This window comes from Pantherophis guttatus, chromosome 14 (genome assembly GCF_059756535.1).
Source record: "Pantherophis guttatus breed Tessera chromosome 14, ASM5975653v1, whole genome shotgun sequence".
In the NCBI taxonomy this organism is placed as follows: Eukaryota; Metazoa; Chordata; class Lepidosauria; order Squamata; family Colubridae; genus Pantherophis; species Pantherophis guttatus.
In genome coordinates this window covers 9,666,920-9,686,988 of record NC_142076.1, presented here as the reverse complement: position 1 = coordinate 9,686,988, position 20,069 = coordinate 9,666,920, and the positions used below count along the sequence as shown (strand labels likewise).

General features: G+C 43.7%; 1 protein-coding gene across 3 annotated transcripts in view; it reads right to left on the bottom strand.

Annotated features, from left to right (window-relative positions):
- The window catches only part of SEPTIN12 (septin 12), a 105,250-nt gene extending 95,971 nt beyond the window's left edge, over window positions 1-9,279 (bottom strand). For 2 of the 3 annotated variants that reach the window (XM_034420491.3, XM_087878476.1), the window contains exons 1-2: window positions 8,951-9,279; window positions 8,669-8,805 (exon numbers count right to left, since the gene is read on the bottom strand). In XM_034420491.3, the coding sequence (XP_034276382.2) occupies window positions 8,669-8,723 (55 nt within the window). In that variant the 5' untranslated portion in view covers window positions 8,724-8,805; window positions 8,951-9,279. Of the gene's footprint in view, window positions 1-8,668; window positions 8,834-8,950 lie in introns of those variants that run through there. The other variant, XM_034420490.3, reaches the window with a different exon arrangement.
- Window positions 9,280-20,069: the final 10,790 nt, after the last annotated feature.

Genomic DNA, 20,069 nt, shown 5'->3' with positions numbered 1-20,069 from the left:
TCCAATTCCTCATTTAGCAGTCTTTGTAGCACAGTGTTTAGATACACATTGTTTGGGGCCATAAATATGGTTCCTTGATTGCAGGTTGTGCGAACATAGCCCTATCAGATCATGGTCAAGCACAGCAGGGCGTAACATGAAGTCCTGTAGCTGGGTCTGCCAACCATTTATGCTCGGTTCGGTTTTGGCTTAATACTAGCATTAACCAGGCCAGTATGGAACAGAAACCATGTTTTATGGCTTACCGTGTTGTGTAAACCAGGACTATGGCTTAAAGTCTGTAGAGATTCTCAGTCATCCAGGTCATGGTCATAGATTGAGAATCTCAGTCAGACTTTGAGCTATACAATTTGGGATGAACATCCTTGGAATGGTGTGGGAGGAGGAATGGATTTCCAGAGGGAAAAATTGCAGACTACAGGAACCAGGAGCGCCACTCAGGTGACCCTGAGGACACAGATAAACCTCCAAGTGACCTCAACGACCCTCTAAAAGGATGCAAATGACCAGCTGTCTGCAAGGAGTATAAATCCTTCCATTCCCCACCACCCAGTCAGAGCTGAAGAAGCTTCCTGGATGAGAAGCAAAATGTCTTCAAAAGAAAAAAAACAAGGAAGTCCAGTTGCCTCCTGAAAAAGCATCTTTGGGACAGGATCATGGCTTGTTCCCCAAACTTTGGTTAAAGCAAGCCATTGCTTAGCAGCTTATATGAATCTAAGTCAATCCCTGGTACATTGTCTAGAAATGATGAAGACTTTTCATAGGGAATCTATTACAGAAATCCAGTTTTGCTCAGTCTGGTTAAACAAAGTAAAGTTGAAGATAAAAATTTTATGCTTTGAAATGTGGGTGTGTTTGGGGAAAATGGAAAGCCAGAAAGGACTTATATGGGTATGTAAAATAATTTTATGGCAGTTTCACGCCACTTATGTTAGCTTGAATTCCAACTTTAAAAGTACCTCTTCAAAGGGCCCTTAGCATACCCCAACCCTTATATAAACATGTTAAAGTACATAAGGGAAGGTATATCTTAGGTACTCAGTAAATTTTTTCACCTTATATACATTCACCCATTCAAATATACTGCCATATATTCTGCATTTTTAGCTTAACTTTCTCTGGTTGGTTCACCAGTTTCTACTGGTGGAAGCAAGGAAACCTATAGAACGGTGCTTCTAAACTTATCAGATGTGTAGACTTCAATTCCCAGCATTCCCCAGTCAGCATGCTGGCTGGGGAATGCTGGGAGTTGAAATCCATATATCTTAAAGTTGTCAAGATTGAGAAATTCTGCTTATGAAAGGTATGAAACTTCCTTGGGATTCCTTTTTTGTTAATCGGTTCACATGCAAGAGACCAAATCTTTCCTAAGGGTAAAGGTAAAGGTTCCCCTCGCACATATGTGCTAGTCGTTCCTGACTCTAGGAGGCGGTGCTCATCTCCGTTTCAAAGCCAAAGAGCCAGTGCTGTCCGAAGACGTCTCCGTGGTCATATGGCCGGCATGACTCAACGCCAAAGGCGCACGGAACGCTGTGACCTTCCCACCAAAGGTGGTCCCTATTTTTCTACTTGCATTTTTTTAATGTGCTTTCGAACTGCTAGTTTGGCAGAAGCTGGGACAAGGAACAGGAATTCACCCCATTACACAGCACTAGGGATTCGAACCGCTGAACTGCCGACCTTTCGATTGACAAGCTCAGCGTCTTAGCCACTGAGCTACCATGTCCCTAAATCTTTCCTAGGGGCACTTATTTTACAAATACCATATTTTCCGGTGTATAAGACGACTTTTAACATAGGAAAATCTTCTCAAAAGTCATGGGTCATCTTATACGCCGGGTATAAGCCTACCCGGGTTGGTTTGACAGACTGACGGAAGCGGTAAGAGCAGCTAATACCATCTCTAGTCATTGCTAGAGATTTCTAACCCGAATCTGAGTTGCCAGCGCTGACTGATGACGCTACGGGAGCGCCGACAACATTGAGGGGAAGCTGTGCCGATCTCGTCAAGGCTGCATGCCGCTCAATGCTGGACCCAGCTGGTTGCTGCGTGGAGCTTCCCCCACCATCCCAGGCATCCAGGTGAGTATTACCGATGCTTCAACTTCCCCAGACAGCTGGGGCTCGCCATCACTGGGGGTTTGGGGAAGTTGGAGCGTCGGTAATATCCACCTGGATGCCTGGGACGGTGGGGGAAGCTCCGCGCAGCAACCAGCTGGGTCCAGCATTGAGCGGCATGCAGCCTTGATGAGATCGGCACAGCTTCCCGAATCTGAGTTACCAGCGCTGACTGATGACACTACGGGAGTGCCGACAACATTAAGGGGAAGCTGTGCCGATCTCATCAAGGCTGCATGGGTGACAGGACATGGGTGACAGGACAGGGTGACAGGAAAAAAACCTGGTACGAAATAGCCCTCTTGCCGCTACACGTGGCCCGTTACCTTGACAGATGGGCAGCCTGGCTCGTAGATATCTGTACCGGTTCTGTTAAGAAAACAAACAGCATGGCAGCTCCCATGGCTTTATTGTCTTATCCTTCCTTTCAGCTTTAGAGTGAATTAGGAAAAGTTTAATCCAATTGCACTGTTTTATGTTTACATGTTTGATGACAAACAGCCTTATGTTTATAAGTGACAGTTTTCCTGCTAAGTACCTGCATGTCATAAGCATTTGAATTAAAATTACCATATTGAAATCAAATCTGATGTTTTTTTTAATTTTTATTTGGTGTGCGTTGGAAGAGGGGTAGTCTTATACGGCGAGTATAGCCCAAACCCTATATTTTAACAGGAAAAGTAGGGGGTCGTCTTATACGCCCAGTCGTCTTATACGCCGGAAAATACGGTAAAATAAGAGACTGTCTAGAGTCAGTAAGTAGATGAAGGAGGAAAAATGTTGATAAAAATGTGAGTTCATTTCAGTTTATGTCTGCTGTGTATTCTGTTTATATTTCTGAATGTGATCCGAGCCTAAACTTTACAGTGTGTGTTTTCGAATGCGTATTTCGAACTTGTATTTGAATACAAGTTCACAAATCACGCTAAAACATTGTTGATTTGTTTTCTCGGGTTTACATTATACGCTCCTGCAGTGACAGAGTTGGAAGGGATCTTGGAGGTCTTCTAGTCCAGCCACCTGCTGAAGCAGGAGACCGATAGCATTCCAGACAAATGCTTATCCAATCTTTTCATGAAAACCTCCAGTGTTGGAGTACCACAACTTCTGGAAGCAAGTCGTTCCACTGATTAATTATTTTCACTGTCAGGAAATTTCTCAACTCAAATCATTTTGTTGATAGTCTAATAATGGGTAGATTCATCTAAGATGCTAAAGCATTGTTAACAAACTTCACATTCTGGAGGTAACCACAAATCATCCCACTGCCATCTTTCCTGGCCCCAAATTAACGAATATATAAATATATAAAACCAAATTGTTTCTGGTCATGGGCAGGTTATATTTTTCTCCCAGTTCTAAATGAGTTCATACATCCATGCCTTTAAACCAGTGGTGAAATGTAAAATTCGTTACTACCAGTTCTGTGGGTGTGTCTTGGTGTGTGTGTGTGGGGGGGGTAATGTGACTGGGTGGGCATGGCCAAGTTTTGTTTTTTTTTTACTTTTAAAAGCATTTTTTTCTACAACCTCTTCGGCCGAAGAGGTTGCAGAAAAAAATGCTTTTAAAAGTCTCTGACGATCAGGCAACTCAGCTGGGATCGTCAGAAGCTTTTAAAAGCATTATTTTCTACAACCTCTTTGGCTGAAGAGGTTGTAGAAAAAATGCTTTTAAAAGCCTCTGACGATCCCAGTTGAACCGCGCAATCATCAGAGACGCTTTTTTTTTTTACTTTTAAAAGCATTTTTTTGGCCGAAGAGGTTGTAGAAAAAATGCTTTCAAAAGTAAAAAAAAAAAACCCTCTGATGATCGCGCGGGTCAGCTGGGCATGGGGGGGCAGGGATTTTTGCTATTGGTTCTCCGAACCACCCGCCGCCATCGCTACCGGATCGGGTGATCTGGTCTGAACCGGGAGCATTTCACCCCTGCTTTAAATCATCATCCGATCAGTTTAGTTTAGTGCATTGTTTGCTTTACAAACCATCATTGATAGCTTACTGGGTTGTCTAAAGCTGGCCAATGTGGTGTATATACTACAATTTATGGGTAGACATAGAGATGGATAATTCCATTGTTCGGGTCATTTTTTGAGGGGTCCTTGGTGCTCTCTGAGCTCGGTTGTTTCCTTGTAGACGTTTCATTACCAAACTAGGTAACATCATCAGTGCTATTAAAGGAATAGGGTTTACCTCTCAGTTTATATTCTAGCAGCTTGCCCTGTCAGTGTTGGTGGGAGCGATCTTGGAAAATTCTTTGGTTGGGCTGTTTACTGTTAGCCTGTTTAGCAGTTCCTTGACTGAACATGTTGTGGCCCGCCAGCGGCCTGCGCGGATCGTGGCTGATCCCGACGACGAGGAGGCTGGTGTGGTGTCACACCAGCAGCCTGTGCAGCCAGCGCTCGTGTCAGACAGTGAGGAGGTTGAAGAGGATGTGGTGCTAGAGGCAGAGACTCAGCCAGAACCTCCAGAACCTCCAGAGGCTCCTTCAAGTGGAGAGAGCGAAGTGGAGGAGCCTCTCCTCAATGCTCGAGCATGCAGGGCTGCCAAAAGGCAGGAGTGGCTACTCAGGAGGAGGAGGTCTCCTCGAGAGTAAGGCTTGAGGATAATTGGCCACTCCCCTAGCCTATTTAAGTCACATGCCGTTAGTAAGTTTCTTGCTGGAAACAACTTGTTATTATCATCAGAGCATTTTTGGAAAAGTCTTATCGTATCTTGGTTTCTGGGCTGGTTGCCAACCTTTGCCGGACTTTGGTTTATTCTTGCTACTTAATAAATTTGATAAGGACCATTGGTGTGTGTCAATATCCTCGGGAATCCGGAGCTGGGGCAGAAGAGAACGTGTCATTTTCGTTTTGTTTCTTTCTTAGATTGACTTAGGCTAACCAAATAAGTATTGTTGGGATGCTGAGCTGAGAAGGGGGGGGGGGAAGGTTGAAAGACAAAAGGGTCGTTTTTTATTTGGTTTGCAGGGGGGAAGCCTGCTTGTTTGTTTTTTGTTTCAATCAAGAAGCTTCTCAGATGAACTGCGCTACCATCTTCTCAAATGTCCTACCTCAAAACTGGGCAATTAGCCAGAGTTTTGCAGCTCTGCAGGCTGCAAAAAAAATAAGCTTGGGGGTCACAGACAGCCCTAAGGGGCACAGCTGGCCCCCTTAGCACCAGCAAAGTGTGACTTATCCCCACCCTGGCTTTGCATGATAGAAGAAGCCATGCATTCTGTCCTTTAACCATCCAGCTTGCTCTGCGGCCTTCATCTGGGATTCAATCCAGAAATGTAAATGAGCAGAATACATTTGCAACTGGAATAACTTCCTATTCTTCTCGTTATCTTCCTATTGTGTTGGTTCTCAGCAGACTTCAGGGCCGAAAGATTTCAAAACACGGTCCGGATTGGAGGCAAGGGCTCAGGGGTACTTTAGAGCAATGGTGAAATCCAATTTTTTTTTACTACCGGTTCTGTGGGCATGGCTTGTTGGGCGTGGTGTTGCTTGTTGGATGTGGCTTGTTGGGCGTGGCATGGGAATGATACTGCAAAATCTCCATTCCCACCCCACTCTGGGCCAAGCCAGAGGTGGCATTTGCCGGTTCTCCGAACTACTCAAAATTTCTGCTACCGGTTCCTGAACTACTCAAAATTTCCGCTACCGGTTCTCCAAAACCTGTCAGAACCTGCTGGATTTCACCCCAGCTTTAGAGGTGAGCTCAGGTAGATCCCTGGAAGGCCTCAGAGAGGAAAACTCCTTTCCTAAATCTTGTTCAGGGTGGACTGTTTTGAATTAGATCCATGCCACGTTCAATTCACAGCCCCGTGCATTCTACAGCTTCAGATATTTAAAATTCTGCAACCCGAGCAAGTCAAATTCTATAAGGGAGAAAGCAACAGGCTTTGCGGTCCAGTTAAATTATTCAAGGGACTTACAACAGTTCATTTAGCGACCGTCTGAAGTTACAATAGCACTGGAAAAAAGTGACTTATGACCCTTTTTTTCAAACTTGCGACCATTGCAGGATCTCCCTGGTCACATGATTGGAATTCGGATACTTGTTGGCAACTTGGCTCACATTTATGACAGTGGCAGTGTCCTGGGGTCATGTGATCCTGTTTTGCGATCTTCTGACAAGTAAAGTCGATGGGGAAACCAGATTCACTTAACAACCATGTTACTAATTTAAGATTTAAGATAAAGTGGCGAGAAAAATTGTAAAATGGGACAAAACTCCCTTAACAAATGTCTCACTTAGCAACATACATTTTGGGCCTCAATTGTGGTCGTACATTGAGGACTACCTGTACACCTTGAGGATCCACTTTTGATCTTTGAAATAGATTTCGAGGTCTATTGATGACTCCCCACCCTCTAGAAATCTGATTTAACCAACTCTCTGGCTTGAGATTTGACCATGTCCCCTTGAGATGCAGTTCTGCAACTTTACAATCTAGAAATCTTGTTAGGAAAAAATATTTCCACACAATAACTGAGACATTCAGTGTTATAAATCTTTACTCTCTTCAACGGGTCGGATTTAGAACAGAAAAATTGCCTCCCGAATAAGAAGGGGTTAAAACCATATAAAACACTTTAAAAGAAGATAAAACTCATTTCTAAGATGGGAAGATAGGTGAGGAGGGAGGAAGAAGAATGAAAAAACTGGAAACGGATAGACTCAGTGAGAGAGACAAGGAGGTCATGCAATTCACAAATTGATGCATGGGGAAGCAAGAATGTTTCATATGGAAGGAAAGAAAGAAAGAAAAGGAAGGAAGGAAGGAAGGAAGGAAGGAAGGAAGGAAGGAAGGAAGGAAGGAGGAAGGAAGGAAGGAAGAAAGAGAAAGAAAGAAAGAAAGAAGGAAGGAAGGAAAGAAAGAAAGAAAGAAAAAGAAAGAAAGAAAGAAAGAGGAAAAAGAGAAAGGAAGGAAGGAAAAAGACAAAGAAAGAGAGAGAGAGAGAGAAAGAAAAAAGGAAAAAGAGGAAGGAAGGAAGGAAAGAAAGGAAAGAAAGAAGGAAGGAAAGAAAGAAAGAGAAAGAAAGAGAAAGAGAAAGAAAAAAGAGAGGAAGAAAGAAAGGAAAAAGAGGAAGGAAGAAAGGAAGGAAAGGAAGGAAAGAAAAATGAATGAAAGAAAGAAAGAAGGAAGGAAGGAAGGAAAGTAAGCAATCAAGCAAGCAAGAGAGAGAGAAAGAAAAAAGGAAAAAGAAAGGAAGGAAAGAAGGAAGGAAGGAAAGGAAAGGAAAAGAGAAAGAAAGAAGAAAGGAAGGAAGGAAGGAAAGAAAGAAAGAAAGAAAGAGAAAGAAAGAAAAAGAGAGAAGGAAGGAAGGAAGGAAGGAAAGAAAGAAAGAAAGAAAAAGAAAGAAAGAAAAAGAGAGAAGGAAGGAAGGAAGGAAGGAAGGAAGGAAGGAAGGAAGGAAGGAAGGAAGGAAGGAAGGAAAGCAAGCAAGCAAGCAAGCAAGAGTGTGACTGATATGGTATCTACCTAAATATGTTAAATCGGTGCTTCTTATTTTTTTCTCTCTCAAGACCCTTTCTCACTTCTAAAAATTACAGAGGACCCCAGAAGAGCTTTATCAATATTTACCACATTAAAAATAAAAGCTGATACATCCCCTGCTGTTCCTGCTTCTCATAATTATTTAATGGCATTTTAATACTGTATGGTTGGAGTTTTTTTCAATGTAGGCTGGTAAATAATTGTGATTTTGCAGACACTGAGACTGCCTGGAGGGGGGACTGCCAGGAATCCTAGGACCACCCTTTAAGAAATATTATAGTAAATAATGGTTAATGCCAGCTTGCGATAAGTGGGTTGTCAAAAATGCAGCTTTATAGAGCTCTGTATTTAGATATATAATTTAACAGTAACAGAGTTGGAAGGGGCCCTGGAGGTCATCTAGCCCAACCCCCTGCTCACGCAGGAGACCTGTACTAGAGATTTGAACTGCTGAACTGCGGACCTTTCTGATCGACAAGCTCAGTGTCTTAGCCACTGAGCCACCTAATCAGTCATTTGATATGTATATATTTAAGGTCTCCTTTAGAAGGTGACTTGGTGACAACTTCAACAGTTCTTTCACTCCATCAAACGCCAGCAGATTTCTACCTTCATAGCCTCTATAGAGGAGAAGTGAAAGACATACAGTAGAGGGGTGGCACTGAACAAATGGGGTATGAGCTGTTCTCCAGATTTTTTAAAGAGCTTTTCCTTCCAAAAATTTGCGCTTGGGTTCCTCTTACCCCACCTCCCAGGATTGGGACCTGACCTTCTTTGCACTAATTTTCTTAAACCAAAGAAACCGGTTGCCTTTCTTTCTTTCTTTCTTTCTTTCTTTCTTTCTTTCTTTCTTTCTTTCTTTTCTTTTTTTTTTTTTTGAAGACTCTGGGAGGCTTACAAAGTGATCAACATTTTAACCCTTCCTTCGACAACATATTTCTTTAAAAAAAAAAAAAATCTCTCAGCACCTTAGAAACTCAGAAGCTCCAGAGAAAAGGCGAGCAATGATCTTTGGGAAAGCAGTCAACGAAATGCCCAGATGCCTGGTTTCTTCTGTGGCGCTTACCTTCGAAGTCCGAAAGGATCCCATCCAGATGTTCTTTCACTGACAGTTGAGACATCCTCCTTCCGAGGAGCTTGCTCGTTCACGCTTGCCGGGATCTGGTCCAGCTGCCTTTTCCCCCAGCCCACCACTCAGAGATCCTGCAGAAAACAGCAACAGCGAGATTTAGACTCACAAGCGTGCAAAGTTCGTAACTTTGGGTTCAGTGAGCTTCTGTGTCGGTGGTGGTGGTGGGAATAGATTATTATTATTATTTTTTTGCCCTGTCCTCTCTGGCATGCTCACCTTCCAAAGTTGCCCGCCTGGCTCAGAAAGGAGCAAAAGCAACACAGAGTTGACTTCCCTTCTGTCCCCCCCCCCACTTTCCAGAAAGCTCGCCCCCCTCCTCAATCCTCCCCAGCTCAACTCTTCCGGGGATTACATTGGCTGGTTGGGTTTGCCTGGCCCTTCTTTTGCAGGAGAAAGAGGAGATGAGGGGAGGAGAGACAGCTAGGCAGGGAGGGAGGGAGGGAGGGAGAGAGGAGGGATTGATCAGGGCAGGGGGCTCCGAGGTGCTTTCGGCAGACTGGAAAGCAAGAAGAGGAGCTGTGGAGTCCAAGAAACAAGGAGAAGCCGCAGCTGGCGTGGGACACGGCCCTTTTACCCACTTCACTTCTGTCCTCCTTGCCAGATTTTCCCATCCTTCAGGATTTGGGTTTGGCTAGTCTACAGAAAAGAAGGATGGGGACAGGACATGCCAGCAGTATTCCAGTATTTGAGAGTATTTGAGAGGTTGCCACAAAGACGATGGGGTCAACATATTTTCCAAAGCACTCGAGGGCAGGACAAGAAACAATGGACGGAAACTGTTCAAAGAGAGAAGCAACCTGGAATTAAGGAGAAACTTCCTAACAGTGAGGGGGATTAACCAGTGAAACAGAAGTTTATTTATTATTTATTAGTTAGACTTCTATATTGCTTCAAAGTGCTTTACAGCCCTCTCTAAGCGGTTTACAAAGTTAGCATATAGCATATTGCATATTAACATATTGCATTAGCATCTTGCCCCCAACAATCTGGGTCCTCATTTTACCCACCTCGGAAGGATGGAAGGCTGAGTCAAGCTTGAGCCCGTGAGATTTGATCCGCTGATCTGCTGAACTAGCAGTCAGCTGAAGTAGCTGCAGTACTGCACTCTAACCACTCTGCCACCTTGGCTCAAGTTGCCTATAAATATTCAAATATATATCTATATCTATATGTTGGAAGTCTGAAGGAAGCAAGGGAGTTATAACATTACTGTCATAACATTACTGTGATTGGTGGAAAATTTTGAGAAATACTTAACTGAGCCATCTCTCAGAACTGGCTCCAGGTAGTGGCTTATCTGATAAACCATGGTTAATCCCCTCATGGTTTAAATTTGATAGAGATGAAGCAGATCAAAGCCTTTTTTTCAGCATGGATCAAAAAAAACACCCCTGCTAATTGTTAACCAGCCTCCTGCCTTAGGTAGACTTCCCAAAGTGGGCAGAGCAAGTTGGGTCTTTGACGAAGTCCTGCATATTCAAACACAAACACTTTTATAAAAAAAAAAAAGAAAGAAAGAAAAAACACCAAAAAAAACCCCAATCCAACTCTTCAACAGAAAAATGCAAAAAACGTATGGAATGTAGCAATAACCCAAAATCAAAATGAGATGCTCCATCAATTTGGATCACTCTCTGTTATGATCTAGAGATGATTGAATCTACAGCCCTGTGGGAGACACACACACACACACACACACACACACACACACACACAGAGGGAATGTGCAAAAGGATTTCCCCCCCTCCTACTTTGTTGTGTACCTGGAACTGATCCCACCAACTGAAAGTGTCAAAGGGAGAAGGGCGAGCCATTTGAAAAAAAGCTTTTGCTTGCAGAAGGATTTAGAAAATATTTTTTTTCCCTCCATCCCAACGTTGTTTGGGATTTGATACCTAAGCGGGGCAATGAGACAATTAATTATATCTGGATGGCTGTGCACAATCTGCAAGTCCTGGTTAACAAAGCCAGGGTTGACTCAATGAATTTTCTGGGTTTGTATGGACACGGAATCAGATAATCCTTCCGGATGAAGTTTAACAGATTAACAAGGGTTGGAAGGGGTCTTGTAGGTCATCTAGTCCAACCCACCTTGTCCAAGCAGGAGACCCTACACCAATTCTGGCAGATGGGAGTCCAGTCTCTTCTTGAAAGCCTCCAGTGATGAAGCTCCCACAACTTCTGAAGGCAACTTGTGAAGTTTCTTCTCCAGTAATATTGTACTGCAAACTAGGGCATACAAAACCTTTGCTAGACCAATTCTCGAATACAGCTCATCTGCCTGGAATCCGCACTGTATATCGGACATTAATACAATTGAGCGAGTCCAGAAGTATTTCATGAGAAGAGTCCTCCACTCCTCTGCTCGCAACAGAAATCCCTTATGCCACCAGGCTTGAAATTTTGGGCTTAGACAATTTAGAACTACTCCGCCTTCGGTCTGACCTAAGTGTAGTGCATAAAATTATCTGCTACAACGTCCTACCTGTCAATGACTACTTCAGCTTCAACCCCAACAATACACGAGCACACAATAGATACAAACTCAAGGTAAACTGCTCCAAACTCAATTGCAGAAAATACGATTTCAGCAACAGAGGGGTCAATGCCTGGAATGCACTACCTGACTCTGTGGTTTCTTCCCCAAACCCCCAAAACTTTAACCTTAAACTGTCTACTGTTGACCTCACCCCCATTCCTAAGAGGTGTGTAAGGGGGCATGCATAAGTGCACCAGCGTGCCTTCCGTCCCTGTCCTACTGTCCCCGTTTATTCGTATTCGTTTCCTGTATTCATAATCGTATTTATACTTATATCTGTTATCTTATACATGTTTGATAAACCAAATAAATAAATAAATAAATAAATAAATAAATAAATAAATAAATAAATAAATAAATAAATAAATACTTCTGTTCCATTGGTTGATTGCTCTCACTGTCAGAAAATTCCTCAGCTCAGTACAATTTGATTTAGAGCTGGAGGGGTCTAACCTTGACAATTTTAAGACCCATGGACTTCAACTCCCAGAATTCCCCAGCCAGCTTCTGGGAGTCGAAGTCCACAAATTTTAAGATTGCCAACGTTGGACACCCGTGACTTAGAGACTTCTGCTGGGAGGGATTCAATAACTTGCCTTTCATTTCTTCAACCCACTAAGACATCTGGGTTGGTCTTTCAAGAGAGTGGAGAGAGACTACAAATGCATTTCAGATAGTCTTTGACTTACAAGCCCCTGTTTAGTGATAGCAATAGCACTTAGACTTATATACTGCTTCACAGTGCTTTTTCAGCCCTCTCTAAGCAGTTGACAGAGTCAGCCTTTTGCCCCCAACAATCTGGGTCCTCATTTTACCTGACCTCGGAGGGATGGAAGGCTGAGTTGACCTTGAGCCGGTCAGGATCAAACTCCTGTCAGTGGGCAGAGTTAACACCGAACTCTGCCAGCAGTTCGAATGTCACCAGGCTCAAGGTTGACTCAGCCTTCCATCCTTCCGAGGTGGGTCAAATGAGGATCCAGATTGTTGGGGGCAAGAGGCTGACTCTGTAAACGGCTTTGAGAGGGCTGTAAAGCACTGTGAAGCTGTATATAAGTCTAAGTGCCATTGCTATTGCTATTCTCTCCTTCCTTCCTTCCTTCCTTCCTTCCTTCCTTCCTTCCTTCCTTCCTTCCTTCCTTCCTTCCTTCCTTCCATGGTGTACAATGGTTAGAATGCAGTATTGCAGGCTAACTTTGCCAGCAGTTCGTATCTCACCAGGCTCAAGGTTCACTTGTCCTTCCATCCTTCCAAGGTCGATAAAATGAGGACCCAGAATGTTTGGGGGGGGGCAGGCGCTAATATGCTGACTCTGTAAACTGCTTAGAGAGGGCTGGAAAGCACTGTAAGCGGTATGTAAGTCTAAGTGTTATGGCTATTGGCAAAAAAGAATGTAAAATTGGATATGTCTCACTTAACAAACATCTTGCTTAGCACCAGAAATTCTGGGCCAACTTGTGGACGTAATTCGAGGATGGCCTGTACTCCAATTTCCTGGTTTTGCTGCAGGTGAGGCAGGGAAAGAATTGCCTTTTACACATCATTCTCCAAGGGCTTTTTCCAGGGATGAGAATAGAATAGAATAGAATAGAATAGAATAGAATAGAATAGAATAGAATAGAATAGAATAGAATAGAATAGAATAGAATAGAATAGAATAGAATAGAACAGAATTCTTTATTGGCCAAGTGTGATTGGACACACAAGGAATTTGTCTTTGGTGCATATGCTCTCAGTGGACATAAAAGACAAGATACATTCGTCAAGAATCATAAGGTACAACACTTAATGATAGTCATAGGGTACACATAAGCAATCAAATCATACTAGGAAACAATCAATATCAATATCAATCGTAAGGATACCAGCAACAAAGTTACAGTCATGCAGTCATAAGTGGGAGGAGATGGGTGATAGGAACGATGAGAAGATTAATAGTAGTGCAGACTTAGTGAATAGTTTGGCAGTGTTGACGGAATTATTTGTTTAGCAGAGTGATGGCGTTTGGGGAAAAACTGTCCTTGTGTCTAGTTGTTCTGGTGTGCAATGCTCTATAGCGTCGTTTTGAGGGTGGGAGTTGAAACAATTTATGTCCAGTGGTCTGTAAATATTTTTACAGCTTTCTTTTTGACTCATGCCGTATACAGGTCCTCAAACCAGGTTGCCTTGAGCTGAGAGCTCCCCATGTTGCTGCACTCAGCCTTAGCTCTAGCTGGAAGGGATAAGAGCTGACACCCCACATCCGGAGGGCGCCACGTTGAAGAAAGACCAGCTGGAACAATGCAAAGCAGCTGGGCTGATGTGGCACCACAGTCCCGTTTCGTCCTAAAGGGTGGTCCGCCCTCGCTCGAAGGTATATATTTTATCTAATTACACCTCTGGCTGACAAGGCCGTTTGCATGTTCCCTCTTCTAGTGGTTTTGGGGAGAGACACTTTGGTCGTATTTTAAGGACTGGTAATGTAAACAGAAGGTAGTTTGGCCCAGAGATCAAATCTGACTTTTTCTCCTTTCTTTTCTTCTTTGATTTAAGGACCACGTAGCAGAGCTGGCTGGAGAGAGAGCCAACGCCTCCTCCGTCCTGGGAGAATTCCTAACAATTGCGCAATTCCAGCCACATCCCAAGGATCCAGTCATCGAGGGAGAAGGAAGGGTCCGTGGGGGTTTCACACGTTGCCCGAAGTCAAGTTTCTTTTAAGACATGCTTTGTTGAAGTATGTCTTACTGTTGGCTAGGTAAAAGTAAAGGTTCCCCTCGCACATATGTGCTAGTCGTTCCCGACTCTAGGGGGTGGTGCTCATCTCCGTTTCAAAGCCGAAGAGCCAGCGCTGCCAAAGACGTCTCCGTGGTCATGTGGCATGACCAAATGCCAAAGGTGCATGGAACACTGTTCCCTTCCCACCAAAGGTGGTCCCTATTTTTCTACTTGCATTTTTTACATGCGTTCGAACTGTTAGGTTGGCAGAAGCTAGGACAAGTCACGGGAGCTCACCCCGTTATGTGGCACTCAGGATTTGAACCGCTGAACTGCCGATCTTTCGCTCGACAAGCTCAGCATCTTAGCCACTGAGCCACCACATCCCTACTGTTGGCTAGGTCCATGCAATAATCTGGCTTTGGATGTGGTATGGCACATGGATTATATACTGTACACCTGATATGGGAAGCAGGTTTATGTGGTACAATCTTGCACATTTCCATGTGACAACTCACTTTTCATTCCTTCCATTATGTTCCTTTATAATGACAAGGTCGCCACGATGTAAAAAAGATGATGAGACTCTAGAAAGAGTGCAGAGAAGAGCCACAAAGAGGATTAGGGGACTGGAGGCTAAAACATATGAAGAACGGTTGCAGGAACTGAGCATGTCTAGTTTAATGAAAAGAAGGACCAGAGGAGACATGATAGCAGTGTTCCGATATCTCAGGGGCTGCCACAAAGAAGAGGGAGTCAAACTATTTTCCAAAGCACTTGAGGGCAGGACAAGAAGGAACGGGTGGAAACTAATCAAGGAGAGAAACAACTTAGAACTAAGGAGAAATTTTCTGACAGTGAGAACAATTAACCAGTGGAACAACCTGCCTCCAGAAGCTGTGAATGCTTCAACACTGGAAATTTTTAAGAAGAGGTTGGATAACCATTTGTCTGAAGGTAGGATTTCCTGCTTAAGCAGGGGGGTTGGACTAGAAGACCTTCAAGGTCCCTTCCAACGCTGTTATTCTATTTTCTTTTTTTCTTTTTCTTTTTTGACAAACAATGAAAAATTCAGATCTCTGTTAAAAACTGCTGCCAGAAGACTCAGGGAGCTGAAGGTGAGATCTGTTACATAACAAGCAGAGTTCCAAATCAAAGAGGAGACCTGATACATGGCAGAAACACACAATTTGAAAAAGGGAAGATCATGGAACATCATGAGGCAGGGAGTTCCACTGCCGTTATGGAAAAAGAGCTTTTTGCAGCCGAGGCACGTTGGCTGATTTTAAAAAAGAAATCTGAGCCTGTTTCCAGTCTTCTCCAATTTACGAGTAATATGGGTGAGCTTGTCTCAGTTGGGAACGTGATGTAAGGTGGGGTGGGGGGGAGGAAGAGCAGCTCAGGTGACAGTCTTATCCAGAGATGAAAAGCTAATGCATTCCTGGGTTGTATAAACAGAGGGATGGAATCAAGATCACACGAAGTATTAGTACCGCTTTATAAAGCTTTAGTAAGACCACACTTAGATACTGCATCCAGCTTTGGCCGCCACAACATAAAAAAAGATGTTGAGACTCTAGAAAGAGTGCAAAGAAGAGCAATAAAGATGATGAAGGGCCTGGAGACTAAAAACATATGAAGAACAGTTACAGGAATTATGTCTAGTCTAGTGAAAAGAAGGAATAGGGGTGACATGATAGCAGTGTTCCAATATTTGAGGGAAGGCTGCAAAGAAGAAGGATCAACCTATTCTCCAAAGTGCAAGAAGGCAAGACAAGAAGCAATGGGTGGAAACTCATCAAGGAGAGAAGCAACCTAGTACTAAGGAGAAATTTCCTGACAGTTAGAACAATTAACCAGTGAAACAGCTTGCCTTCAGGGTGCCCCAACACTGGAATTTTTTAAGAAAACTGGGTAGCCACTTGTCTAAAATTGTGTAGGGTTTCCTGCTTGAGCAGAGGGTTAGACTAGAAGATCTCCAAGGTCCCTTCCATCTCTTGTTATTCTGTTTCTGCAGAAACAGTTCTGCGACTGGGGAGGGGGAGAGTTCTTGCTGTTGAGCTAATGGGTGTGTAATGGATGTGTAATGGGCAGTGACAGTAACCTTGGGAAACAGGAAGAAGAGCTGCAGTCTAGACAACAGCCTGATAAGAGATATCTCAGCCCGCAGAAAGAATAAGGGTAGAGGAAGCATCTCCGAATGGACTCTCCCTAGTTCTCCGGAAAGTAAAAGTAAGGGAGGGGAGACCTGCTTTCAAACAGAAAAGAGACAATCAAGAAGACAAAAAGGGAACAAAAAAAAAGAAGGAGGTGAAAACGCTTCTCCACCAGCAATCAGCATCCCAGATGAGGATAGATTATTTCCAAGATTAACATCAGGCCGACAATGAAATAAACAATACCCCAAACTGACTGTGACTGTTCTACAGAGGAATGATTTGAGCCTGTCCTCTGCACCTCTATAACTGTCTGGTTTGGTTCTATATGATGAAGGGACTATATATATATAGTCCCTTCATCATAGCTTTCTGCTATTATACCTAACAAAAATATTTCCCTATATTTTGTGATCAGGCAGCACAGCAGCTGCTCCTCAAGGAAGTTGGGGGGCACTTATCCAGAACCAGACCACCAACCACACAATCGTGGGCTGTGAATCTACTTGCAAAGACACTCCAGGCTAATATAAATAAAGGACTGAAGTAATGCTAACTGACATTACCTAGTAAAGGGAATTTCCAGCTGCTGAAGGTGTGTCTCCGTACGTGCATTTATTTATGTATTTATTGGCTTGAGAAGCAGGACAGGCACCACTGAGGGACCTCGGCTGGCTTCTGTCTCCTGCCAACTGTTGAAGAAAGCCACATATTGTCCCTTGGATGGAGACAAGAAAGGACAGCCCTTCGGAAACAAAGATCAAGCCATGCAACACTTCAAATGAAGTGCAGTGGACAACCAGCTAAATATGAGCCAGCAGTGTGCTGCAGCAGCAGCCAAAAATGCCAATGCAATCCTAAACTGCATTAACAGAGGGATACAATCAAGATAAAGGGAGGTACTAATACCACTCTATAAAGCCTTAATAAGACCACACCTAGAATACTGCATTCCAGTTTTGGTCACCACAATATAAAAAAAGATATTGAGACTCTAGAAAAAGTGCAGAGAAGAGCAACCAGGAAGATTAGAGGACTGGAGGCTAAAACATATGATGAATGGTTGCAGGAACTGGGCCTGGCTAGTCTAGTGAAGAGAAGGACCAGGGGAGACATGATAGCAGTCTTCCAATATTTGAGGGGCTGCCACAGAGAGGAGGGGGTCAAGCTATTCTCCAAAGCACCCAAAGGCCAGACAAGGAACAATGGATGGAAACTGATCAAGGAGAGACTCAACCTGGAAATAAGGAGAAACTTTCTGACAGTGAGAACAATCAACCCATGGAACAGAAGTTGCCTTCAGAAGTTGTGGGAGCTTCATCCCTGGAGGCTTTCAAGAAGAGACTGGACTGCCATCTGTCAGAAATGGTGTAGGGTCTCCTGCTTGGACAGAGGGTTGGACTAGATGACCTCCAAGGTCCCTTCCAACTCTGTTAATCCGTAAATCTGCAGTGGGGCCCTCCAGAAGTTGTCTTGATCACAAGATGGTCATCCAACCAGGGGAAAACCTGACTTCCTGATCCTGGAGGTCCTGCCAACATCTTCATCCTGCAGAAATCAGTGGGTGGGACTTACCAGGGCTGGCTAAGAAGTTCTGGTATCTCTTAATACCTGCAAAAAAGGTACGATTTCAAGCTCAAAGCTTGAAGAACATAGGAGGTGACGTTGCTGTGTCTGCTGGCTTTGTCAGCGATCTGTTTCTTCCACTCCAGTCACTTCTGTTTCCTCCCAACATCAGGATTTAATCTCAGTTGTTAGCAGACTTAAGCAGCCCCTGAAGGGGTTCTGTCAATCACTTGTCTTACTGCCAGGTTCTCTCGCCAACGAGAGGGGCTTAAAAGTGTTTCATTTTCAGGCAGGCTCTGATTTTCTTCTTCATATCAGGAAGGTTCTTATAACCACTTGGGGGCAACCGAGCACTTACGTCAGTTTTCAATCTGTATGCCAGACGAAGGGATTTTTTTCCCCACCCCTTTTCTCTTTGGCCTCTGATTTGGGCAATATGTATTGCCTTTTCCTCACTTAAAATGCAGAAATTCAACCCTGTTGCATTTGAGGCTTCTCACTGAGTGGCTTGAGGTCCTCGTGCTGCTGCTTAGAGGACCTCAAGTGGAGAATAAAGATTTCTCCATTTCCCATTGATTACTACCCTGAGGAGATCTCTTGTCTCTACAATTACAGTTGCATGAAGAAAAAGCTCCGGAGGAGGAGAGGGAGGGAGGAGGAGAAGGGAGGAGGAGAAGAAGGAGAACAGAAAAGAGAGGAAGAGAAGGAGGAGAGGAAAGAGGAAAAGGAAAAGGAGAAGGGGATGAGGAAGAGGAAGAGAAAGAAGAGGGAAGAGGAGGACAACAGAAATGAGAAGGAAGAGAAGGAGGAGAGGAAGGAGAAGGAAGAGGAAAAGGAGAAGGTGATGAGGAAGAGAAAGAAGAGGGGGAGGAGGAGAACAGAGAAGAGAAGGAGAGGAAGGAGGAGGAGAAGAGACAAAGAGAGAGAAGGAAAAAGAAAAGAGGGAGAAGGAGAAGGAGAAGAGGAGAAAAAGGAGAAGAGAAAGGAGGAGGAAGAAGAAGGAGGGGAGAAGGAGAACAGAAAAGAGAAGGAAGGAGAAGGAGGAGGAAAAGGAGAAGGTGATGAGGAAGAGAAAGAAGAGGGGGAGAGGAGACAAAGAAGAGAGGAGGAAAAGGAAAAGAGGGAGGAGGAGAAGGAGAAGAGGAGGAAAAGGAGAAGAGAAAGGAGGAGGAAGAGAAAGGAAGAAGAGAAAGAGAAAGAAAAGGGAGGGGAGAAGGAGAACAGAAGGAGGAGAAGGAGGAGAGGAAGGAGGAGAGGGGGAGGAGGAGGAGGAAAAGAAGAAGTTGATGAGGAAGAGAAAGAAGAGGGGCAGAAGGAGAACAGAGAAGAGGAGGAGAGGAAGGAGAGGAGACAAAGAAGAGAGAGGAGGAAAAGGAAAAGAGGGAGCAGAAGAAGACAAGGAAAAGGAGAAGAGAAAGGGGGAGGAGGAGACGGAGAAGGAAAGGCAGGAGAACGTCAAGAGCCATATTGTTTTATTTAGAAGTGCAAAAATGAAATGAGAAGAAAACAACCCTGAAGGAACCAGGGTTGTATCTTTTACCCCCATCAGTATTCTACTCTTCTCCCTACTCTATAGATAGTTGTAACAACGACTGTGAAGCAGCAGGAACATGTTGGGAGTGCCTTATCCCAAGATCCTTCCATAAGCCAAAATCTTAACTCAGATCTTCACCACCATCACAGATAAAATACAGTGAACTGTGAATTCACAATGAGCTACAATTATTGGGTTTTGACTTAGCGCATTGAGTGATCCTAGTGCACTGTTGTATATTTAACAAATTGTAGATCGGTAAATCGTGATTTTTATCAAGACGCCTCCTGTCATAACTTGAAGGTGTCTTCTTCTACTTCTCACGCTTCAAAACTTCAAAAGGTCATCGTTCACCTTCTAGGTAATGTAATTTCGGTTGTTTCTTTCCAGAAATACACTGTCTTGCTTTCCCCATAATTATAGTATCAGTGGGGTGCGTAGAAAATCACCATTTAGAACTAACTAACTAACTATGTTTGCCCAAGTTATCTCTTCCCCACCAACAGGGAGGAGACAGCTTCAGATCGAAGATGTCAAGATAATTTACTTCACTTGTAAATTGAAGTGACAGAATGATTGATTTTTGGTCAAATTGAATCATACATGGAAGCTAATAGAACATTTTGAACACCTCTTTTTATCACCTTTCAGAGACACTAAAACTTCCTTAGATTTAATCAACTGACTCATTAGAAAGGGAGCTTGTAGAATAGTGCCTTCTCCAGCATGTTAGTTTTCTATTTTATTTGTTAGACTTTTAAGTCATTGATTGATAATGTACCATTGAGTTGGTGTCAACTCTTATCACCTCTGGAGCAGGGGAGGGGTCCATCCTTGGCAACTTTAAAA